Genomic DNA, 24,979 nt, shown 5'->3' on the forward strand with positions numbered 1-24,979 from the left:
CATCACTGACTCATTTCAAACAAAAAACAGCGCAGTGAACATAGTGCCTTTTCAGTACATCTATGTCTTCCTGTAGCCAAGTTGCCCAAATTCTCCTTTTCCCCAACCACTATTTAGCTGTACCTATTTGCACTAATGAAGTAAGTCTCACAGTTCTCAAAATAATTTACAGGAAAAGGCAGGCTTGAATTACAGATCATTTATATATTCATCATTCATATATACAGTGTAATTCTTACAACATGCCCTGTTGTCCCTCTGAGATGAATTACTAATTTTGTACGTGTGTGTGTGTGTGTGTGAGAGAGAGAGAGAGAGAGAGAGAGAGAGAGAGAGAGAGAGAAAGAGAGACAGAGAGAGAGAGAGAGAGAGAGAGAGACAGGGTCTCCCTCTGTCACCCAGGGTGGAGTGCAGTGGCAGGAGCAGCCTCAACCTCCTGGACTCAAGCAATCCTCCCACCTTGGCCTCCTGAGTAGCTGGGACTACAGGCATGTGCCACCACACTTGGCTAGCTTTTTGTAATTTTTGTAGAGATGCAGTTTCACCATGTTGCCCAGGCTAGTGTTGAATTTCTGGGCTCAAGTGATCCTCCTGCCTCAGCCTCCCAAAGTGCTGGGATTACAGGCCTGAGTCACTGCACCCAGCCTGTACTATTAATTTAATGCGCAGAATAGTAGAGCTATAAGAGAATGTTCACCTCAGATCTCTCATTTAACCTAAAAGGAAATTATGTTCCAGAAAGTTTACACACTTGGCCCCCAAATCACTCAGCTAATTAAAAGTATTGACAAACTAGGCCAGGCACAGTGACTCACGCCGGTAATCCCAGCACTTTGGGAGGCCAAGGCGGGTGGATCAATTGAGGTCAGGAGCTCAAGACCAGCCTGGCCAACATGGCGAAACCCTGTCTCTACTAAAAATACAAAAATTAGCCAGGCATGGTGGCGGGCGCCTGTAATCCCAGCTTCTTAGGAGTCTGAGGCAGAAGAATTGCCTGAGACCAGGAAGCAGAGGTTGCAGTGAGCAGAGATCGCGCCACTGCACTCAGCGTGGGCGACAAAGCGAGACTCCATCTCAAAAAAAAAGTACTGATGAACTAAAACTGAAATCTCCTGTCCCCAGGTCTAGTGTTTTTGTTTGTTTGTTTGTTTCTATTACAGATCAGATTTTCTCTAAAAGATAAATCAAATTCTAAACCAGTAGTTTCAAAATCAACTTTTTTCCATCTTCCCCAAACTTTACATTGTAATTTATGCATTATTATTAGCTTTAGTAAATAGCTTGATCAAGCTATTTTCAATTATTGTGGTTTTCAATTATTGTGAGAACTCATTTTAACATTTAGCAAAAGGGAGGCAAGTAATAAAAGACCAAGTGTCAATGACAGAATAGACATGAGCACCCAGGGTATTTAGACTTTCAGATTAGTCCTTAATTCTGCTTACATCACAGACTTTTAATAGTAGACTAGCTGGCTGGGCGCAGTGGCTCACGCCTGTAATCCCACCACTTTGGGAGGCCGAGGTGGGCGGATCACAAGGTCAGGAGTTTGAGACCAGCCTGGCCAACAGAGTGAAACCCTGTCTCTACTAAAAATACAAAAATTAGCCGGGCGTGGTGGCATATACCTGTAGTCCCAGCCACTCGGGAGGCTGAGGCAGAAGAATCGCTTGAACCCAGGAGGTAGAGGCTGCAGTGAGCCGAGATCGCCCCACTGCATACCAGCCCAGGTGATAGTGTGAGACTTTGTCTCAGGAAAAAAAAAAAAAAGGTAGACTAGCTAAGAATGTTTCTATGCTTTTAGGAAAGATCTCAGGCATTTTCTCCTTTCTGGTGTAAATGTAAAAATGAAGGCTGATTAGCCTTGTAAATTCCTTTTTTGTATGTCTCTCTCTCTCTTTTTTTTTTTTTTTTTTTTGAGACAGAGTTTTGTTCATATTGCCCAGGCTAGAGTACAGTGGCACAATCTCAGCTCACTGCAACCTCCTCCTTCCAGTTTCAAGCGATTCTCCTAAGCCTCCCAAGTCGCTGGGATTACAGGCACCCGCCACCACGTCCAGCTAATATTTTTGTATTTTTAGTAGAGACAGGGTTTCACCATGTTGGTCAGGCTGGTCTCAAACTGCCGACCTCATGATCCGCCGTGCCCAGACTGTATGTCTCATTTTTAAAAAAGGCTTAATAACATTTTATAGCATGCTCCTCCAAATTTATCTAGCTTCCTCCTATTTTATCTTTTTATCAGTAAGTTAGCTAAGTATCTAGGCTGTTTCAGTTAAAAATCCAAGTTTCAGGCCGGGCGCGGTGGCTCAAGCCTGTAATCCCAGCACTTTGGGAGGCCGAGACGGGCGGATCATGAGGTCAGGAGATCGAGACCATCCTGGCTAATACGGTGAAACCCCGTCTCTACTAAAAAATACAAAAAACTAGCCGGGTGAAGTGGCGGGTGCCTGTAGTCCCAGCTACTCGGGAGGCTGAGGCAGGAGAATGGCGTGAACCCGGGAGGCGGAGCTTGCAGTGAGCTGAGATCCAGCCACTGCACTCCAGCCTGGGTGACAGAGCAAGACTCCGTCTCAAAAAAAAAAAAAAAAAAATCCAAGTTTCAAAGTTTTTTAGCAAAGTGGTTTCTTCATTCAAGCAAGAACAAAAATACTTTCCCCGGGACAAGAAGAGAAAGTTCACTTTAAAACCTATAGTTACATATACCAGTAAGTTATTTAATTTGAGCTTTTCATTAGCCTCTCAATGTTAAGCAACTCTAGAGTAGACAATTGCCTGTATTTATATTTGTCATGATTAAATCAGGAAGTGTTCACAAAAAACCACTCAGTTCTCAGTACATCACATGCCAAAAACATATAATTAGAAATGCCAGATTCCAGTCTACCAGCCTGCACAATTCTTCTCCCTTTTCTCCTCATCCTATTTAGAAACAAAAGTCTTATAAGCAGAGCCTGAAGAAGACTAGTAATAAAGACCTGCGACCTCCTTGTTCTGAAAGGAAAAGGCAGTGAGACAGAATGGTCCCTGGGTGCGCCCTAGAACAATATAGCACAACAGAGGAAAGGAAAATAAATGCAGCTTGTGATCCCAGAAACCCTTCCTCCTCCCACGCATCCCCTAGAAACAATTCTGCATGATGAAAATTATGCTAATTAATTAGCATTTCACATTCTGGGTCCATAGAGCCCACTAAAAAGAAGGCATTCCCACTTCAAACATGCTGTTTCAATGCATACAAATAAATAAAAATTCATCAGAAGAATTAAGATTCACCTCCTTTTTCAAAGAATTTACTGAATTAAGTAAGGGCGGGCACTGTGGCTCACACCTGTAATCCCAGCACTCTGGGAGGCCAAGGTGGTAGGATCACTTGAAGTCAGGAGTTCCAAACCAGCCTGGACAACATTGTGAAACCCTGTCTCTACTAAAAATACAAAAATTAGCCGGGCATGGTGGTGCACACCTGTAATCCCAGCTACTCGGGAAGCTGAGGCAGGAGAATCGCTTCAACCTGGGAGGCGGAGGTTGCAGTGAGCCAAGAAGGCACCACTGCACTTCAACCTGGGCAACACAGCAAGGTTCTGTCTCCAAAAAAACAAAAAAAAACAAACAAACAAAGAAGAATTCATTGAATTAAGTTTAATAACCACCTTTGGTCCCACTTGCTCACAGTCAAGTAAACTATCTTTGATTTCTCTCCTACCTTTCCTCTAAACTTGAGCTAGCTTTCAATTTTGTACTCATTAAAGCACAATCCCAATTAAAGACTTAACATTTTCCCTCTTTCACAAAAGCCAAACCCAATAAAATGAGAAGCAGAAAGCAGAGAACAGATGAAACACAGATTTCTGAAGTCATATTGATATGGCTTCAAAAGTATCCCTGCTCTGCTACCATTAACTGTGAAACCTTAGACAAATTGTTTGGATTACATCTTCAGTTTCTTCACAAAGTCTTTGTGAGGATTAACAGAGATAATCCACAAAATAACCCACAAAGCACAATGCATGACGCATAATTAGCACTTGAGTGTTATTAATAACAGCACCGGGATAAGCAACATCAAAAACAATCCTTGGTCAGGCACGGTGGCTCACGCCCGTAATCCCAGCACTTTGGGAGGCTGAGGCAGGCAGATGGCTTGAGCCCAGGAGTTCAAGGCCACAGCTTGGGTAACATGGCGAGACCCTGTTCTCAGACACCAATTGAAAGTGATCTTACTCTCTACAAAAAAATACAAACATTAGCTGGGCTTGATGATGTGCACCTGTAGTCCCAGCTACTCAAGAGGCTGAGGGAGGAAGATTATGAGCCTGGGAGGTGGAGGCTACCATGAGGTAAGATTACACCACTGCATTCTAGTCTGGGTGGACAGAGCAAGGAGCGAGACCCTGTCTCTAAACAAAAACAAAACGAAACAAAAAAGACACAAAGTAGTAGTAAAAATTTTTACTCCTTCAGGGGATTTGGCACATTGTGAACATTTATAACACAAAGATTCCCATGTATTTAAACTGAATGAAAAAGACCATCTCTGGTTACAGTGTTTCTATGAATATGCTCAAATATAATGGGGCTGGAATTTTTATATAAAAAAGCAATATGAAAATGTTTATTTTCAAGGTCCAATTTAAAGCGATGATGTCTTATAGGGCATTACATGCTAAGAATCCAGAATATTCCATATTAACTCTACTATTTCTCTTAATGTCACTTTCCCTCAGAGGGAAATGAGAAGGAATAATGAAAATTCTTTTTTTTCCTTCTTTTTTTTTGAGACAGGGTCTTGCTGTATCGCACAGGCTGGAATACAGTGGCATGATCTCAGCTCACTGCAACCTCTGCCTCCCAGGCCCAAGCAATCCTCCCACCTCAGACTCCCCAGTACCTGGGACTACAGGTATGTGCCACCACACCCAGCTAATTTTTGTATTTTTTGTAGAGACTGGGTTTCATCATGTTGCCCAGGCTGGTCTTGAACTCCTGAGCTCAAGCCATCCACCCGCTGTGGTTTCCCAAAGTGCTGGGATTACAGGCATGAGCCACCATGCCCAGCCGAAAAGTCTTCATTGTTGTTCTTGAAGGATATAATATGAGGAAATGTCCATTTAACTAAAGTCATACGTATGTTATCAGCACACTAATTTTAAAAACTTAAAAATACTTGGAAGAATTCATATAATAAGCACTTCAGACAATGCTTTAAAACAAAAGTTCCCTTCATACAGAATGAATAATAATTCAAACTGCTTGCTTCTCCATTTATAATTTAATGTTGATACAATGATCTACAGTGACACAAGAGGAAGACCATTTTCAATTAGTGTCTGAGAGCAAGCTGGCAAATATGGAACTTATCTCAGAGCTGACACTTTTAAGATTAAAAAAGGGTCAGGCATGACAGCTTACATCTGTAATCCCAGCAATCTGGGAGACTGAGGCAGGAGGATTGATTGAGCCCATGAGTTTGAGACCAACTTGGGTAACACAGCAAGACCCCATCTCTACAAAAATTTTTAAAACTTAGCGGGACATGATGGCACACACCTGTACTCCCAGCTCCTCAGGGGAACTGCTCGAGTCTAGGAGGTCGAGGCTGCGGTGAGCCATAATGACACCACTCCACTCCAGCCTGGGCAACAGAGCAAGACCATGTCAAAAAAAAAAAAAAAAAAAAACAGACAAAAAAGGGGATCCAGAAGTGGGACATAGTGGTGCCTGCCTGTGGTCCCACTTATTTGGAAGGGTGAGGCAGGAAGATCATCCTACACAGGAGCCTAGGAGTTTGAGGCTGCAGCGAGCCAAGACAGCACTACTGCACTCCAGCCTGGGCGACAGTACAAGACATTGTCTGATGTTTTCTTGTTTTTGTTTTTGTTTTTAAAGTACGGCTGGGAGTGGTGGCTCATGCCTGTAATCCCAGCACTTTGGGAGGCTGAGGCGGGCAGGTCACAAAGTCAGGAGTTCAACAGCAGCTTGGCCAATATGGTGAAACCCCGTCTCTACTAAAACTACAAAAAAAAAATTAGCCAGGCGTGGTGGCAGGTGCCTGTAATCCCAGCTACTCGAGAGACTGAAGCAGGAGAATTGCCTGAACCCAGGAGGCGGAGGTTGCAGTGAGCCGAGATCGCACCACTGCACTCCAGCCTGGGCGACAGAGTGAGACTCCATCTCAAAAAAAAAAAAAAAAAAAAAAAGTTATGGCCAGGCGCGGTGGCTCATGCCTACAATCCCAGCACTCTGGGAGGCCGAGGCGGGTGAATCACCTGAGGTCAGGAGTTCGAGACCAGCCTGGCCACATAGTGAAATCCCGTCTCTACTAAAATTACAAAAAATCAGCTGGGCGTGGTGGTGGACGCCTGCAATTCCAGCTACTTGGGAGGCTGAGGCAGGAGAATCTCTTGAACCTGAGAGGCAGAGGTTGCAGTGAGCCAAGATTGCGCCATTGCACTCCAGCCTGGGCAACAAGAGTGAAACTCCATCTCAAAAAAAAAAAAAAAGTTATTTCCACTAAGTTGAATGCATGTTCATAATAGTACCCTATTAAGAGATATAAAGCTTCCATTTATATTCACAAATATCCTAGCTTTGATTTATTGGCATTCTAATTATATGCATGGCCTGGAGGAAAAATGAAGATATAGTTTTCTTAATGTTGGTCTGGAGATACTTTACTAGGGTTGAAAGGAAAGTTAAGACTCCTGGGAAGGTAGAGATAAAAAGAAGCTCCAGGCTCTTAGAAGGGCAGGAAGGATAGTAGAGGATAGGCTTTTAGAATTTTAGTAGAAAAAAGAATTAAGAAAATAAAATATTAGGCTTAGCACAAGATTGTTAACCAGAGAGCAATTCTGCTCACAACAGATGAGAAGCTAGTTATAGACAGAGGCATTGTTGTTCATCAGCCTTCCTGCCTACCATCCCAACCATGCACATCACAGTTCAGCCACTCTCCCAAATATACGTATATTATTAATTATAATATACATTACATACTATTTATGTGTAGTATGTGTATAATATATATGTTTATACTATGTATTTAAAATGACTCTTCTGCTGTGGAACACCTGTCACTCCTTTGTTCAACTGCTGAACATCTTTTTATTTTTTTAAATTAAGACAGTTCAAGCGCTGACTCTTCTCTAAAGCCTTTCCTGATTCCATTCACTTTCCGGTCCCACCACCATAACCACCTCTCCACCCATACTTGACTGTACTTGAGGGCAAGAACTGTGTTTTATTTACTAATATATTCACAGTGCTTTGTAGTCCATTAACCCTTTGCAGAATGAATAAATCAATAAATAAATGAATGGATCAATACTGAGTAACTGGGCCAGGCGCAGTGGCTCACACCTGTAATCCCAGCACTTTGAGAGGCCAAGGTGGGCGGATACCTTGAGGTCAGGATTTCGAGACCAGCCTGGCCAACATGGTGGAACCCCATCATTTAGTGGAGATGACATAGGGACAAAGTTTGAGTGGTCCAGATAATCAAACCAGCCATAGCATTCCCTTAAGCCAAAGCCTGATCCAGAGCAAGGCCCTAACTTGCTTCAGTTCTGTCAAGGTAGAGAGAGGTGACAAAGCTACAGAAGCAAAGTTTGAAGGTAGCAGAGGTTGGTTCGTGAGGTTTAAGTAAAGAGGCCATCTTCATAACATAAAAGTAAAACATGAAGCAGCAAATGCTTATGCAGAAGCTGCATGCAGCCAGTTATCTAGAAGATCTAGCTGATCTATCTAGATCTTCCTTCATCACCTTCATCAGATGATCTATCTAGAAAATCAGATCTACCTTCATCAATGATCTATCTAGAATTGATCTTCTAGATAGAAGACCATTTTCAATTAGTGTCTGAGAGCAAGTTGGCAAATATGGAACTTATCTCAGAGCTGACACTTTTAAGACTAAAAAGGAGCCACGCATGACAGATTACATCTGTAATCCCAGCAATTTGGGAGACTGAGGCAGGAGGATTGATTGAGCCCATGAGTTTGAGACCAACCTGGGTAACACAGCAAGACTCCAACTCTACAAAAATTTTTAAAAACTTAGCTGGGCATGGTGGCACACACCTGTACTCCCAGCTCCTCAGGGGAATTACTCGAGCCTAGGAGGTCGAGGCGGGGGGCAGTGAGCCATAATCGCACCACTGCACTCCAGCCTGGGCAACAGAGCAAGACCATGTCAAAAAAAAAAAAACAGACAAAAAAGGGGATCCAGAAGTGGGTCATAGTGGTGCATGCCTGTGATCCCACCTATTTGGAAGGCTGAGGCAGGAGGATCATCCTACGCAGGAGCCTAGGAGTTAGAGGCTGCAGTGAGCCAAGACAGCACTACTGCACTCCAGCCCCTGGGTGACAGTACAACACATTGTCTTTTTTTTTTTCTTAAAAAAAAGAAAAAAAAAAGTATGGCTGGGCGCGGTGGCTCATGCCTGTAATCCCAGCACTTTGGGAGGCCGAGGCAGGCAGGTCACAAGGTCAGGAGTTCAAGAGCAGCTTGGCCAATATGGTGAAACCCCATCTCTACTAAAACTACAAAAAAAAAATTAGCCGGGCGTGGTGGCAGGTGCCTGTAATCCCAGCTACTCGAGAGACTAAGGCAGGAGAATCGCCTGAACCCAGGAGGCGGAGGTTGCAGTGAGCCGAGATTGTGCCACTATACTCCAGCCTGGGCGACAGAGTCAGACTCCGTCCCCCCAAAAAAAAAGTATGGCCAGGCACAGTGGCTCATGCCTGTAATCCCAGCACTCTGGGTGGCCGAGGTGGGTGAATCACCTGAGGTCAGGAGTTCGAGACCAGCCTGTCCAAATGGTGAAATCCCGTCTCTACTAAAAATACAAAAAATTAGCTGGGCGTGGTGGTAGACGCCTGTAATTCCAGCTACTTGGGAGGCTGAGGCAGGAGAATCTCTTGAACCTGAGAGGCAGAGGTTGCAGTGAGCCAAGATTGCGCCATTGCACTCCAGCCTGAGCAACAAGAGTGAAACCCTGTCTCAAAAAAAAAGTTATTTCCACTAAGTTGAATGCATGTTCATAATAGTACTCTATTAAGAGATGTAAAGCTTCAATTTATATTCACAAATATCCTAACTTTGATTTACTGGCATTCTAATTATATGCATGGCCTGGAGGAAAAAATCAAGATATGGTTTTCTTAGTGTTGGTCTGGAGATACTTTACTAGGGATGAAAGGAAGGTTAGGACTTCTGGGAAGGTAGAAATAAATGATCAATGATCTATCTAGAATTGATCTTCTAGATAGATCATTGATGAAGGCGGCTACACTAAACAGATTTTTAATGCAGACAAAACCTTCTATTGAAAGAAGATGTCATCTATGATTTTCATAGCTACAGAGGAAAACTCAATGTCTGGTTTCAAATCTTCAAAACAGGCTGAGTCTGTTAGAGTCTAATGCAGCTGCTGACATTAGGTTGAAACCCATGCTCATCTTCCATTCCAAAATTTGCAGAACCCTTAAGAATTATACTGAAGCTACTCTGCACATGCTCTATAAATGGAACAATAAAAAAAAACCTGGATAATGGCACATCCATCTGTTCACAGTATGGTTTACTAAATATTTTAAGCCCACTGTTGAGCGCCACTGCCCAGGAAAAAAAGATTCCTTTCTAAATATTACCACTCATTGACAATGCACTAGTCACCCCAGAACTCTGATAGCAGTATACAGGGAGATCATGGTTGTTTTCATGCCTGCTAACACAACATCCATTCTGCAGTCCATAAATTAACGAGTAATTTTGACTTTAAAGTCTTATTATTTAATAAACACATTTCAAAAGGCCATAGAAAGTGATTCCTCTGATGGATCTGAGCAAAGCAAACTGACCTGGAAAGGATTTACCATTCTAGATGCAATTAAGAACATTCAGCTGGGCCTGGTGGCTCACACCTGTAATCCCAGCATTCTGGGAGGCCGAGATAGGCGGATCACCTGAGGCTAGGAGTTCAAGACCAGCCTGGCCAAAATGGCAAAACCCCATCTCTACTAAAAAATACAAAGAAATTAGGTGGGTATGGCAGCAAGCACCTGTAATCCCAGCTACTAGGGAGGCTGAGGCAGAAGAATCGCTTAAACCTGGGAGGTGGAGGTTGCGGTGAGCCAAGATTGCACCACTGCACTCCAGCCTGGGTGGTAAGAACAAAAACTCCGTCCAAAAAAAAAACAAAAACGAATATTCATGATTCATGGGAGGAGGTCAAAATAGCAACAATAACAGGAGTTTGGAGGAAGTGGATTCTAACCCTCATGGATGACATTCACAGGTTCAAGATGTCAGTGGAGGGAGGAACTACGTATGTGTTGAAAATAGCAAGAGAACTAGAATTAGAAGTGGAGCCTGAAAATGTAATCGAATTGTTCTACCTTCATAATAAAATTTGAAACGATGAGGAGTTGCTTCTTATGAATGAGCAAAGAAAATGGTTTCTTGAGATAGAATCTATACCTAGTGAAGATGCTAAGAACATTGATGAAATGACAACAAGGAATTTAGAATATTACATCAACTTAGTTGTTCAAACAGCAGGAGGGTTTCAGAAGATGGATTCTAATTTTGAAAAAGGTTCTACTGTGGGTAAAACACTATCAAACGGGGCGCATGTTCTCAGGACCTCTTGAGATTAGCCTCAGGCAAAGAATATTTATTTAAAAAATTTTAAATGCTATCAAACAGTATTGCATATTACAGAGAAATCTTTCATGAAAGGAAGAGTCCATCAATGTAGAAAAATTCATTGTTGTCTACTTCAAGAAATTGCCACAGTCACCCCAACCAGCAACCACCATTCTGATCAGTCAGTGGCCAGCAACATCAAGGCAAGACCCTCATCGGCAAAAAGATTGACTTGCTGAAGGCTCAGATAACCATTAGCATTTGTCAACAATGATTTTTTTTTTTTTTTTTGAGATGGAGTTTTGCTTTTGTCACCCAGGCTGGAATGCAGTGGCACAATCTCAGCTCACAACCTCCACCTCGCGGGTTCAAGCGATTCTCCTGCCTCAGCCTCCTGAGTAGCTGGGATTACAGGCATGTGCCACCATGCCCGGCTAATTTTGTATTTTTAGTAGAGATAGGGTTTCTCCATGTTGGTCAGGCTGGTCTCAAACTCCCAACATCAGGTGATTCACCTGCCTCGGCCTCCCAAAGTGCTGAGATTACAGGCATGAGCCACTGCACCCAGCCTGGCAAAGAAGTATTTTTAAATTAAGGTATATGCAATATTTTCAGACATAATGCTATTATTGCACACTTAAAACACTACAGTATACTACTATAAATATAACTTTTACATGCACTGGGAAACCAAAAATTTCATGTGACTCATTTTATTCCAATATTCATTTTATCACAGTGGTGTGGAACCTAACCCGCAATGGTCTGGAACCATACCCTTCAGGGTATGCCTATAATTATTTTAGACCCCTCTGTCTCAATAATCCCATTCCTGGAAAATATATCTGGACATGGAGGGCAAGAGTCAAGTTAACCAGCATGAAAGGTTTGGGTCAGTAGAAACAAAACATGTCAATTTTCAGGATGATGAAACTGGAAAAGCCTAAAAGAAACAAATAATGCTTTGAACCTATGCCAAGATTATGGTATGATGCAAAACTGCATATTTGCAATTTAGGTAACTATCAGTACATCCGGGACCTAGACGTCTGGAACACCTCAAAGAAATAAGTAAATAAAAACTCTGAATCCTAGGGACACGGTCTGAAAAGTCGAAAATTTCCTTGGATTATAGCTTTAGAAAGTTAACTTTAAAATGAACTGAAATCAAATCTCATAGCAGTCTGTGCCACACTCCTGCTAAGATGATTCTTACTGGGTTCAGCTGAAATGTGTCTTTCCCCACTCCTTCTCCTCTTTAAACTTCTCTCTCAGTTTGAGACCTACTGCCCAGAAATAACCAGTCTTTCCTGACCTATCACACACATCCCAAATCTGTTTTTATCATGTACTCTACAGCTTAGACAAATCCCCACCTTTCTTAGTATGGCTTATTGGCCTAGCTGGAAGCCAATTCTTTTATCTGTGTAACATTAATTATAAGAAACATAGAAGAGTCCTAGTCATTCCAAATTAATGCTGTGAGAAAGATCTCTACAGACAAGTAACACAAGCTTCAAAGAAGTGACAATATTTTCATACATATTTTCTTTGATACTCACTTGGGAGGGCATAAGACTTCTTCAAGAAATTCCTCAATCTTATTTACATCCGTTTTGACTTCACTGTTGAAAGTTATAAATGGTGGGTGGGTCCCGGGAGCCAAGTTCTGCAGGTCTGCAGGCTTCCTGTTGGGCAAAATATTGGTCAAAATCAGATCATTTTTTACTCTAAAACACCAGTAATACTTTAAATTCTCAAAGTTGGCCAGGCACGGTGGCTTGCATCTGTAATCGTAGCACTACGGGAGGCTGAGGTGTGAGATTGCGTGAGCCCAGGAGTTTGAGACCCAGCCTGGGCAACATGGTGAGATCCTGTCTCCACAAAATATAAAAAATTAGCCAGGCATGGTGGTGCATGCCTACAGTCCCAGCTACCAGGGAGGCTGAGGTGGGAGGATCACTTGAGCCTGGGAAGTTGAAGCTGGAGTGAGCCATGATTGCACCACTGCACTACAGCCTGGGTGACAGAGAGACCCTATCTCAAAAAGAAAATAAATAAATTGTCCAGGCGTGGTGGCTTACGTCTGTAATCCCAGCCCTTTAGGAGGCGGAGGCAGGTGGAACACCTGAGGTCAGAAGTTTGAGACCAGCCTGGCCAGCATGGTGAAACCCCCATATCTACTACAAATACAAAAAATTAGCCGGGCATGGTGGCATGTGCCTATAGTCCCAGCTACTTGGGAGGCTGAGGCAGGAGAAGAACTTGAACCCAGGAGGCGGAGATTGCAGTGAGCTGAGAATGTACCACTGCACTCCAACCTAGGTGACAAAGCGAAACCCTGTCTGAAAAGAAGAGGAGGGGAGAGGAGGGGAGGAAGAGAGATCAAAGTGGTTCTAAATTTTAAAATATATAAAACTGAATAAGAAATGGTATTTTTCACCCAGGCACGGTGGCTCATGCCTGTAATCCCAGCACTTTGGGAGGCCAAGGCAGGAGGATCATGACATCAGAAGTTTGAGACCAGTCTGACCAATATGGTGAAACCCCATCTCTACTAAAAATACAAAAATTAAGCGGGTGTGGTGGCATGCGCCTGTAATCCCAGCTACTCAGGAGGCTGAGGCAGGAGAATCGCTTGAACCCCGGAGGCAGAGGTTGCAGTGAGCAGAAATCTTGCCACAGCACTCCAGCCTGGGTGACAGAGCGAGACTCTATCTAAAAAAAAAAAAGAAATGGTATTTTTCGACCAGGCGCGGTGGCTCACACCTGTAATCCCAGCACTTTGGGAGGCTGAGGGAGGCAGATCACGAGGTCAAGAAATCAAGACTATCATGGCCAACAAGGTGAAACTCCATCTCTGCTAAAAATATAAAAATTAGCTGGGCACGGTGGCATGTGCCTGTAGTTCCAGCTACTTGGGAGGCTGAGGCAGGAGAATCACTTGAACCTGGGAGGCGGAGATTGCAATGAACCAAGATTGCGCCACTGCACTCCAACCTGGTGACAGAGCAAGACTCTGTCTCGAAAGAAAGAAAAGGAAAGGAAAGAAAAGGAAAGGGGAAGGGAAGGGGAAGGGAGAGAACTTTTCCACTAGGTATAATAGCTGTAATAGTATTCTAATAAGAAGCAAAGCTCCACAAAATACATAATTTATGGTAAGAAAATTCTTTGATATTTTTAACCAAAATACAAAATCCATCATTCTCATTCCAAATTAACTAAGGCACTCATTAGAGACAGGGATAGAATGAGGAGGAAAAAAATATTTTGGAGAGTGAGTCTCTGGTTTCAACTCTGGCCCCAACTAACTGTGTAAAGATGGGTAACTCATGACTTCCTTGGGCCTTTTTTTTCTTTTTCTTTTTGGCAAAATAAAGGAGAAAAGCAGCTGATTCCTGCAGTCATCTTCACCTTTATAAGATTCCAAATTCTGGTGCTATTTCTTTCCCATGATTCATCGAAGTCCAGGCTTAACAAGGAAAAGGATCACCAGATTAGACTATCTAATATCAAAATTACTTCAATATATAAAAGATGGCATAATGAAAGGCAAAAAGCAACAAAGAATGGACAAAGTATTATAGTGAGTGAGAAAAGCTTAAAATCTACATTACCTAAGGATTTTGTCCAAATTCATTTCAAAGGTCATCAAAAATATCAAATAGGTATGGGTCAAAAGAAATTGGTAAGAGACAGATAAAACAAGTGAACATATAGAAAAATGTAAAATAGCACAACTATAAAGGGAATTTAAAAGTAAACAATAAGATATCTTCCTCCTGTTGATTAGGAAAAATTGAAAATACCACAACACACTGATAAAGATGGTGAAACTGTTATGCTGACAACTACTAACAGCAAGAAATGTTTGCACTATCTTATTAAAAAAGCAAAATGGCTCACCCAAACCCACCAATGAATCTTTGGATCAAAAAATGAGATGACCAGATATGGTGTGTTTCCTAATGACAAAATATGAAGTATATAATATAGCATCATGAAGTATTCTTACCAAAAAAGTTGATTCTGAATCTAATCAAGCCTCCGGGGCAGGCTGGGAGCAGTGGCTCATACCTGTAACCTTAGCACTTTGAGAGGCCAAGGCAGGAGGATTGCTTGAGTCCAGGAGTTCGAGCGAGACCAGCCTGGACAACATAGTGAGACCCTATCTCTATAAAAAAATTTTTTTAATTAGCTGTGTGTGGTGGCATGTGCCTGTAGCTGAGGCTGAGCCCAGGGGGTCGAGGCTGCAGTGAATGGTGATCACATCACTGCATTTCAGTCTGGGCAACAGAGTGAGACCCTGTCTTAAAACAACAACAACAACAACAACAAACGAAAGAAAACAGCCTCTGGGGCAGCTGCTTCTGAAATCGTAAGCCAGGAGATCCTTTCACCAGGTGATCCATGATGTCAGAACTATTCTTATAATACTAAGGCATCATTTGCCTTCTTTACTCTCATTCTCCTCTCATGCACATATAAGTAAAGTTTTCCAAATTTACTTGGCTACTTGGTATAAGATATCACAAAGTAATGAATACAGAAGCAGACACAAGAAATCTCTTCCAAGATGTGCAAAAATGTAAAAGAATGCCACTTTTCTCACTATTTTTTGTTTTGGGAAATATAGTTGTTTTACATTAAAAATGTTTTATAATAAGTAGTAGGTTCATTATTGTTCTATATTTAAATGAATTAGTAAATAAATATTTTTAAAATTTCTCAGGGTTTTTTTTTTTTGAGACCAGTCACCAAAGCAGGAGTGCAGTGGCACAATCATGGCTCACTGCAGCCTTGACTTCCTGGGCTCAAGCGATTCTCTTACCTCAGCCTCCCAAGTAGCTGGGACCAGAGGCACACGCCACCAAGCCCAGCTAATTTTTTTAAATTTTTTGTAGTGATAAGGATCTCACCATATTGCCCAGGCTAATTTCTCGGCTTTAATTTCTAATATAGTAAAATCAGTATATATAACCCACATAACTGAAAGCTGTTTGAGGCCTTCAATAATTTAAGAGTACAAAGGGGTCTTGAGATTATTTACAGGAAATGCAGGGAGGAGGGAAAGAGAGGACAAAGTTAAATGATACCACAAGGAAGCAATTGCTAAATTCTGGATTTGGGACAATCTACCTTTCAGCTGAATGGCATTTTTACCAGACACAGGTGGGGGACTGTTACAGATTAAGAAAAGCTTAAGAGACATCACAATCAAACATAAAAAGGAGAAACTGCTTGGATATTGACTTGAACAAAAAATCAAAAATAAAAAGATGTTTTAGAGATAACCAGGGAAATCCCAAATTGTATACTAGGAACTTCAGGAGATAAGAGCATTGTGGTTAGGGAAGAAAATGTCCACATTGTTTGAAGACATACACTGAAGTAAGTAGGGGTGAAATGACATGATGTCTAGCACTTACTTTAAAACATTTCAGCAAAGAAAATAAGAAAAAAGGGACAAAGTAAACGTGGCAAGGTCTTGATAACTGAATTGGGTTTACGGAGAAGTCTGTTCTATTCTTATGCATGTCTGAAAACTTTCATAATTAAAAAAGCAAACTTATAAAAATGTGTACTTCAAGAAAAGTAATACAACAGCACATTGTTTTAAAGAATGTTTCTCCCTCCTATTATGGCCCAGAGTTGTTTATCTTGTTACTAAGTTAGCCTGCCTGCCTTCCTTCTTCCTTCCTTCCTGACCATAATCCCAGCACTTTGCAAGGTCGAGGCGGGTGGATCACATGAGATCAGGAGTTCAAGACCAACCTAGGCAACATGAAACCCCGTCTCTACTAAAAATATAAAAATTAGCTGGACATACTGGTGCATGCCTGTAGTTCCAGCTACTCAGGAGGCTAAGGCAGGAGAATTGCTGGAAGGTGGAGGTTACAGTGAGCTGAGATCGCACCACTGCATTCCAGCCTGGGCGACAAAGCAAGACTCTGTCTCAAAATAAAAAGGAAAAGAAAAGAAAAGAAAATATCTAAATATATCATGAAAGTGAAATACTTCATCATCAGAATTTTCAAGATAGAGTGGAATCAAAAAACTATAACCAGTTTATAATCTATCAATTTCCCTCGGTCTTATTCATTTATTCATATTCTCTCTCTGGCTCCATCTTTCAATTTAGGTTAGAAAGCCTCAGGTTTCTATGACTACATTCCAACCAAAGATACAAAGATTTATTTAATTATCTCAATAATTCAAAAATTTTTAACTCAAAGTCCAAGTTCTAGAGTCTATCTTGCTTCCTAAACAAAGAAAAATAAGACATATTTTCTATCAACTTCTATAAGAACCTAACCTCCAAAAGAAGACTTTTAAAAGTCAAAATCTGATTTGATTTTCAACTCTGATCCTTTCACACTGAACATTTTTTAGTCTGACAAGGTAAAGTTTTTCACAAAATGAAACAAGTTAGCCCTCCTTATTCATGGGTTCAGCATCTATGGATTCAATCAACTGAGGATCAAAAATATTTTTTAAAAGGCCAGGTGCGGTGGCTCACGTCTGTAATCCAAACACTTTGGGAGGCCGAGGCATGCAGATCACTTGAGGTCGAGAATTTGAGACCAGCCTGGCCAACATGGTGAAACCCTGTCTCTACTAAAAATACAAAAAAATTAGCCAGTCATGGTGGTGGGCGCCTGTAGTCCCAGCTACTTGGGAGACTAAGGCAGGAGAATTGCTTGAACCTGGGAGGCAGAGGTTGCAGTGAGCCAAGATCGCGCCACTGCACTCCAGTCTGGGAGACAGAGTGAGAGTCCATCTCAAAAAAATAATAATAATAATATTTTATAGACAGGTAGGTAGGCAGACAGATCGATACCTGGATCTCCTGTCTCTACAAAAAATACAAAAATTAGCCAGGCGTGATGGCACATGCTACTTGCGAGGCTGAAGTGAGAGGATCGCTTGAGCCCAGGAGATCGAGGTTGAGATGAGCCATGATCACACACTGTACTCCAGCCTGGGTGACAGAATGAGACTCTGTCTCAAAAAAAAGGGCGGCGGGGCAGGGGCAGGGGGAGGCCGGTGGTTGCAGTTGTACTGAACATGTACAGACTTTTTCTTCTCATTATTCCCTAAACACAGTGTAATGACAACTTACATAGCATTTACCCTGTATTAGGTATTACAACCTAGAGATGATTTAAAGTATATGGGAGGCTATTTGTAGGTTAATATGCAAATACTATTCCATTTTATATAAGAAACTTGATCATCTATGGATTTTGGTATCCACCAGGGGTCCTTGAACCAATCCCCCATGGATACCAAGAGATGACTGTAGACCAGGCACAGTGGCTCATGCCTGTAATCTCAACATTTTGGGAGGCCAAGGCAGGCAGATCATCTGAGGTCAGGAGTTCAAGACCAGCCTGGCCAACATGGTGAAACCCCATCTCTACTAAAAATACAAAATTAGCCAGGCATGGTGGCGCATGCCTGTAATCCCAGCTACTTGGGAGGCTGAGGCAGGAGAATCGCTTAAACCCGGGAGGCAGAAGTTGCAGTGAGCTGAGATCGTGCCATCGCATTCCAGCCTAGGCAATAAAAAAGAGCGAAACTCTGTCTCAAAAAAAAAAAAAAAAAAAAAAAAAAAAGACTTTTTTAATCTTGTCATATATAAATTGTGATTACCTGGAAAACGATTTTCTCACTCCAAAGTCATAAAACATATCCAATGAACAGTCAATTAAATGCCTAAGTGTAAGTTAATAATATAAGTCTGTTTTTCACAAGTAGTTTTTTTAAGAACAGGGTAGATTAGATAAGGGGGAAGATGGTCTTGCTAGATATGAGTTCTAAATTTCTTTTCAAAGAATCAATATGTCAGTATGTCAATTCTTCGCCTTCTACTTTTAAACTTAACTTCCTAGTAAAGCAACCATATTCGATAACCTGCTCCACCCTGACACATTCCGATTACCTGCTCCGTCACAACCACGTTTCCGGCCAAACCACTCACCCGGTCACTCTCTTTAAATCAGCCAATCAGAATTAGTTTAGACTGTGCGGTCTAACCCTAGCCAATGGGGGAAACGACACAGCAGCAGGGGTCACGTGCATCAGGGATAGGAACCCCTTCCCCTCCCTCGTCCAAGTGTGCGCTCACCATTGCTCCATCTGTAAGAGCGCACCCTTCCATATAAGTAACTTGCCTTGCTGAGAATTAAAAAGAAAATTTTATATTCGAGTGCTATTTCTTTTGCAGCACTGAAACTTTATTTATAACAGTCTCAATGCTTTAAAAAAAAAAAAAAAAAAAAACCGGCCGGGCGCGGTGGCTCAAGCCTGTAATCCCGGCACTTTGGGAGGCCGAGACAGGTGGATCACGAGGTCAGGAGATAGAGACCATCCTGGCTAACACGGTGAAACCCCGTCTCTACTAAGAAATACAAAAAACTAGCCGGGCGAGGCGGCGGGCGCCTGTAGTCCCAGCTACTCGGGAGGCTGAGGCCGGAGAATGGCGTAAACCCGGGAGGCGGAGCTTGCAGTGAGCTGAGATCCGGTCACTGCACTCCAGCCTGGGCTACAGAGCGAGACTCCGTCTCAAAAAAAAAAAAAAAAAAACCAAAGAGGGTAGAGGTGGGGTAGGGTATGTGGGATAAAATAAATAACACCTATTACTTCTATAATTAATTATGAAAGTTTTTAAGCTCTCTAAACAAAAAGATTCTTAATTTTTTTTTAAATTTTTATTCAACTTTTTTTTAGAGATAGGGGTCTCCCTCTCTTGCTGTGTTGCCCAGGCTGTCCTCAAACTCCTGGGCTCAAGTGATCCTCAGCTGCGAGTAGCTGGGACTAGAGAGCACGCCACTGCACCCGGCTCCCAAATAAAAATATTTATTGGGAGAGGGAGAAAGTTAGCATATCAGAGAAAGAAGAACCAAGGTTGAATAAAAAGGACTGGCTTGAAGTCCCAAATAGAAAAGCTCTGCCATTTACCAGCTTCATGACTAAGTAAATTACAACCTCTTTGGGTCTGGATTTCCTCTTTTATAAGATCTGCTTTGTCTGTAAAGATTAAATCAGGCACGTGAAAGTGAACTAAAAGTATGCAAATGAAAGTCATTACCACTTTTAGTATCACATTAACAAAGTATTATGCAGGAAATAAGATTGGCAGTTTTAATTTTAATAGAGCTGATGGTTCATAAATGGTTACCTAGCATTAACTGATTGGTAATAAACAAAGTCTGATTAATTTAGAGTTGTATATATAACCAAGGAAAGTTTAAAAGGGCATATGATTACCAATTTTCTATTAATATTTGTGATTAGTGAATAGTCTATCTTGTTTCAGTTGAAAGGCTATATATATATATATATACACACACACACACACACACACACGTATTTTTTTTTTTAATAAATAAAGCGATAAAACTATTTTCTAGGATTCACTGTTGAGGTGGCAGACAACCATGGCAGGTCCTGATTCCAAGTGAAAAATTTGAGAAGGAACTTTAGTGCCTCCAAACGTGTTAGTAGACTTCAAATAAATGGACAAGTTCTAAATAGTAATCTGATTCACTCACAAGCTATATATGAACCAAACAGAATCTAAGATTCTTCAACCTTCAGTTCTCCCCTGGCACTCTCAGGCCTCAGGTGTTCTGTTTGACCCACAAAGGCTCATTTTACAGATGTTTCACAGAAACGTAACACTGTAAGAATTGCAGTTTGAGATAAATGAAACTGAGCCGATAGGTAATGGCTAAAAATTTCAAGACATCTTTGATTTACTTCCAAAAAGGCCTTCAGTAAATATTCAACACTTGATTAAAACTCATTCAAATATTTCCCTTACGTGACATCAAGAGCAAAGTGCACAGAACTCATGCCTTGCAACAGGGTGCAAATATTCTCCGGTGTTTTGGGGTTTATTACTTTTACCCTCATCATGGTAGTCTTTCAGATGAAATAAATTATTCTGTTGTTTCCCATTTTCTTTCTAGATGAAGAAAAGGAAATAAAAACAAAAACCAAAAGGAAAAGAAAGGAATGAAAAGGAGGAATCCTATAGGAGCTAATGTTTTCAGAGACTTAAGTGGCTTAATTTCTATTAAAATATAATTCAGTACACTTGCAACAGTTGGAGGAAGCTGGGCTGGTGACTTAGTTCCAGCTGCTTGGTATGAAATGAGTGCAGCATAGATATAGGACACTAGAGCTGACTCTTGAAGATGACCTATCTGCAACAAGTTGACTTGCCCAATGAAGAAAAAAGTACTAGATATGTAGGCCTTATCTTTTAAATTGAGCTTCTTTTTTCTCCAAGAAGAGAACAACAAAAAAATTGAGTTCCTTTTTGAAGGTGCTGATTTTCAAGGCATAAAATTAATTCACACATACCAAAGAGACTACTGGACACTATATAAACATACAACAATAACAAAAAGCCTCACAGAAGTTAACACCATCGAATCAGATTTATTTCAGAACGCTTTACTACTATTAATTATTCTTTATACTACATTTGCTATATTGTTTTCACTGACAAGTCACTAATTGAACGAATTAATCATGTACTCAACAAAACAAACACACCAAGACTCTTTGTCACTAAGAATTTGTCTTTGTCCCAGTTCAACCAGTTAAAGAATTTTACTGATTTGGATTATTGTTAATTTGTCTACTTTTAATGTCAATATGTGGAAGAATACTTAAAAAAAAAAAAAAGCACCCATGAAAAGATTTCAAATACAGATTTCACAATTCCTTTGTTTTTGTTTTTGAGATGGAGTCTCACTCTGTTGCCCAGGCTAGAGTGCAGTGGCGTGATTTCAGTTCACTGCAGCCTCTGCCTCCGGGATTCAAGCGATTCTCCTGCGTCAGCCTCCCGAGTAGCTGGGACTACAGGCACTCACCACCATGCCCGGCTGATTTTCGTATTTTTAGTAGAGACAGGATTTTACCACATTGGCCATGCTGGTCTTGAACTCCTGATCTCAAGTGATCGCCTGCCCTGGCCTCTCAAAGTGCTGGGATTACAAGAGTGAGCCACTTTGCCCAGCCCATATAGATTCTATAATTTTTAACATCTTAATAACAGTTTAGGAGTAAAGTATACTGATAACAGGTTTAGAAAAACATTCACTAATAACTCTATTAATTCAGCTCTTAGCAGCCTCAACAGGATGTATCATCTTTGAAATCGCCTTGAAAAAGAACATAAAGACATAGCAACAAAGTACTCCCTCTCTATGTGTCTATGTCTCCCTTGTCTCTCAATCACACACACACACATATCCCTACTCACCCACCCACATACACACACCCCCTCAACCCACACACATTCACACACACACACTCTCACTCACACACACCCCACCACCCACACACACACCTACTACCCACCTACCCACACACACACAGACACACATACACACTCTCCACAAACACACACACCCCCCACCCACACACATTCACACACACACACACACACACACACACACACACACACACTGGGTACACATGTGATTCTGAATGCAGTCATAAAGCACAATTATCTTGAATTGGACTGTTCTAACAAGTGCCTCATGTAGCTCAAGTCAATTTTACAAAGGGGAAAAATGGAGTCTGACTTTCCTGTCTGGCCAGCAGCAAGAAATAGATGATCTCTCTGAAAGACAGGCCTGTTTCATTCCATTTAGTCTCTTGGCATGTGTCATTCATGCTGCTGCTACTGAAGATCATGGAAACTGAACTGATTTCTCAAGTTACTGAAGACTGTTTTCAGAAAGGTGGAACCACAGAGACATGATCATGAAAATGAAACTATCTGAAGAGTCCATTTGGGAATCAGATTTTCTTCTGAGTTTCTAACTGCCTTTTAAGATATGCAGAACTATCAGTTTCATAGTTCCATTGTAACATTTTAAACTATTACAAAAGTGAAGTTTTTTTCCCTTCCTTTTTCCTGAATTTAAACATAAGGTGACCGACTCCAAGGAAGACGAGGCAGCTTGCCCAAGGTCCCAGTGAAATCAGTGATAGAGCTCTCTCATACGCAGCCAGGTCTCACTCCTGAAATTTTCTATACTATGCCATGGTTGTTTCTCAACTGATGACATGCCAGAACATCCTTAACTCTGCCCTCAATTTTAATATTTTCACTTATATTATCTGAAGCTTTTGTTCAAATCGTTTATGTAAATCGAAATTCTTTGTGAAGCCTGGGCACTTTTTTTATCTAAACGTTCTTTAAATTGCAATATGAACAGAAAATTAGGTTTGGAAATGACTCCCACCAAAGCACTAAGGCTGCTCTGACAGGCAAGTAATGGGAGATTGTTAAAAGCCTCACAAGGGACACATGAATACTACCAGCATAGCCATTAATGCCAACTGAGATTCAAAGAGAACATGTCATACAGTGCCAGAACTAGAAACGGGCTTGTTCTTATGGATGAAATGTCATGTAACAATCATTTTTTTCAAATCATAGAGTAAGCTGCTAAGTAACTCTCAGAGGAGTTCTATTGTTCTCCGCTGGTTTGTTCTGGAGTCAGTACTTCTCACCAAGATATTAGGCAATTACCAGGAAAAGCCGGAAAATAAGCACTATAGGCATTTTCTCCCCCACAAATTTCTAAAAAGACTCACATTTAATGTTTTAAGATTAAGAATATGTTATGAAAAGTACTACAGGGATGTTTTATTCCTCTGTGATAGCTTTCATATATACTGGTGCGTTTTTGTTTTTGTTTGAACCAATGTTCACTTTCTTGAGGTACCTTCTCTTTAAACTTTTGTTTACGACTATAAGTGTGTAAACCCATAGAAAAGATCTGGACGAGGCCAAGCACAATGGCTAAAATCTGTAATCCCAGCACTTTGGGAGGCCAAGGTCAGAGGACTGCTTGAGCCCAGGAGTTCAAGACCAGCCTGGGTAACAAAGGGAGACCCTGTCTCTTAAAAATAAAAAATTAGCCAGCTATGGTAGTAAATGCCTGTAGTCCTAGCTATGTGGGAGGCTGAGGCTGGAGGATTACTTGAGCCCAGGAGCTCAAGGCTACAAAGTAAGCCGTGATCGTGCCATTGCACTCCAGCCTCGGTGACAGAGGCAGACCCTGTCTCAAAAAAAAAAAAAGAAAAGAAAAGAAAAAAGGAAAAGATTTGGAAGAATAAAGACCAAACCTAAAATAAATTATCTCTCTGAAGGCGAAGTTGATGACTAGGGGGTAGGGATGGTAAAGACTCATTATCATGTACTACTTGTATAGTTTTAGTTGCCCTAAGAAGCATTTTTTAAATTTACTGGAGACCTATGATTGCTAAAGAAGACCAAAAAATATATGCTTCAATTTCAAGTGCTCTCTACTGTTGATTTTACATAAAGTCCTAGGTAATAAACATATATCTTCTTTGATATTTTCTAATTATGAGGCCCTGAATGCCTACCTCCCATGTGCCACTTTTTATACACTTAACATATACACTTAAACATATACACTTACACATATTTCCACATATACACGTAAACATATATATACAAATCTGCAAATATCAATCAACCTATAGGAATAATGCCTTTAAAAAGTCTGCAAATGAAAAGTAACAGACAACTCTGAAATAGCTATAATGGGTTTACTTCCTTTTCTGACTCAGATTCCCATCGTTTATGGCGCTATTACTGGTATGTATCACAATTAAAGCACTGTATTAAACTATTCAATGAAGGCTTTTTCAAAGCATGGCAGTCAACTCACTTGCTCCAAGCCAAAAATGGAATAGGAGAAATTCATGTATTTTAGGACACAGTAAGGGTGTGTGCCTAGTGGCACAGTCTGTTTTTAGGAGTTATATTGGGAAACTGAAACTTCCTTTGTGTATACATGTATAAAAAAAACAGTAATAGAAGGGTAACTACATGACTTATTTCATTCTTACAACATCTCTGTCCAACATGAATAAGGTAATGTCTTCCCAAGAGCTTGTAGTTTTAACTCACTATTCCCAAAGTCTTATTTCTACATTTGTATACATAACTAAAGGGGTTCCTAGATGACTTTATGGTTTATTTTCAATAAATTTTAAAGTCTGTAAAATTTCAAATATATGCACTAGCAGTAAGTAAAAATATATTTTAAGGGAATGACAGGAATCTGAGTACACTAACCCAGAACTGGGAATGGAATTATAGCTATCGGGTAACTATCAGCATATGACGCTCAGAAGGGTGACATACATGAATTCTGCCACTTTATCAAGTGATAGGCTGTCAATATTTTTTTCTGGACACTGTTCATGACTTGATATATAATACGGTTTAAATTTGTGTCCTTGCCCAAATCTCATATCAAATTG

At 41.0% G+C, this 24,979-nt stretch overlaps 1 protein-coding gene across 3 annotated transcripts in view; it reads right to left on the reverse strand.

Moving 5' to 3' along the window:
- The window catches only part of CLIC4 (chloride intracellular channel 4), a 98,403-nt gene that overhangs the window by 16,123 nt on the left and 57,301 nt on the right, over positions 1-24,979 (reverse strand). For all 3 annotated transcript variants that reach the window (XM_077992594.1, XM_015131177.3, NM_001261607.1), the window contains 1 exon segment: positions 12,211-12,336. In XM_077992594.1, the coding sequence (XP_077848720.1) occupies positions 12,211-12,336 (126 nt within the window).

The sequence above is a fragment of the Macaca mulatta genome, chromosome 1, assembly GCF_049350105.2.
Source record: "Macaca mulatta isolate MMU2019108-1 chromosome 1, T2T-MMU8v2.0, whole genome shotgun sequence".
NCBI lineage: Eukaryota > Metazoa > Chordata > Mammalia > Primates > Cercopithecidae > Macaca > Macaca mulatta.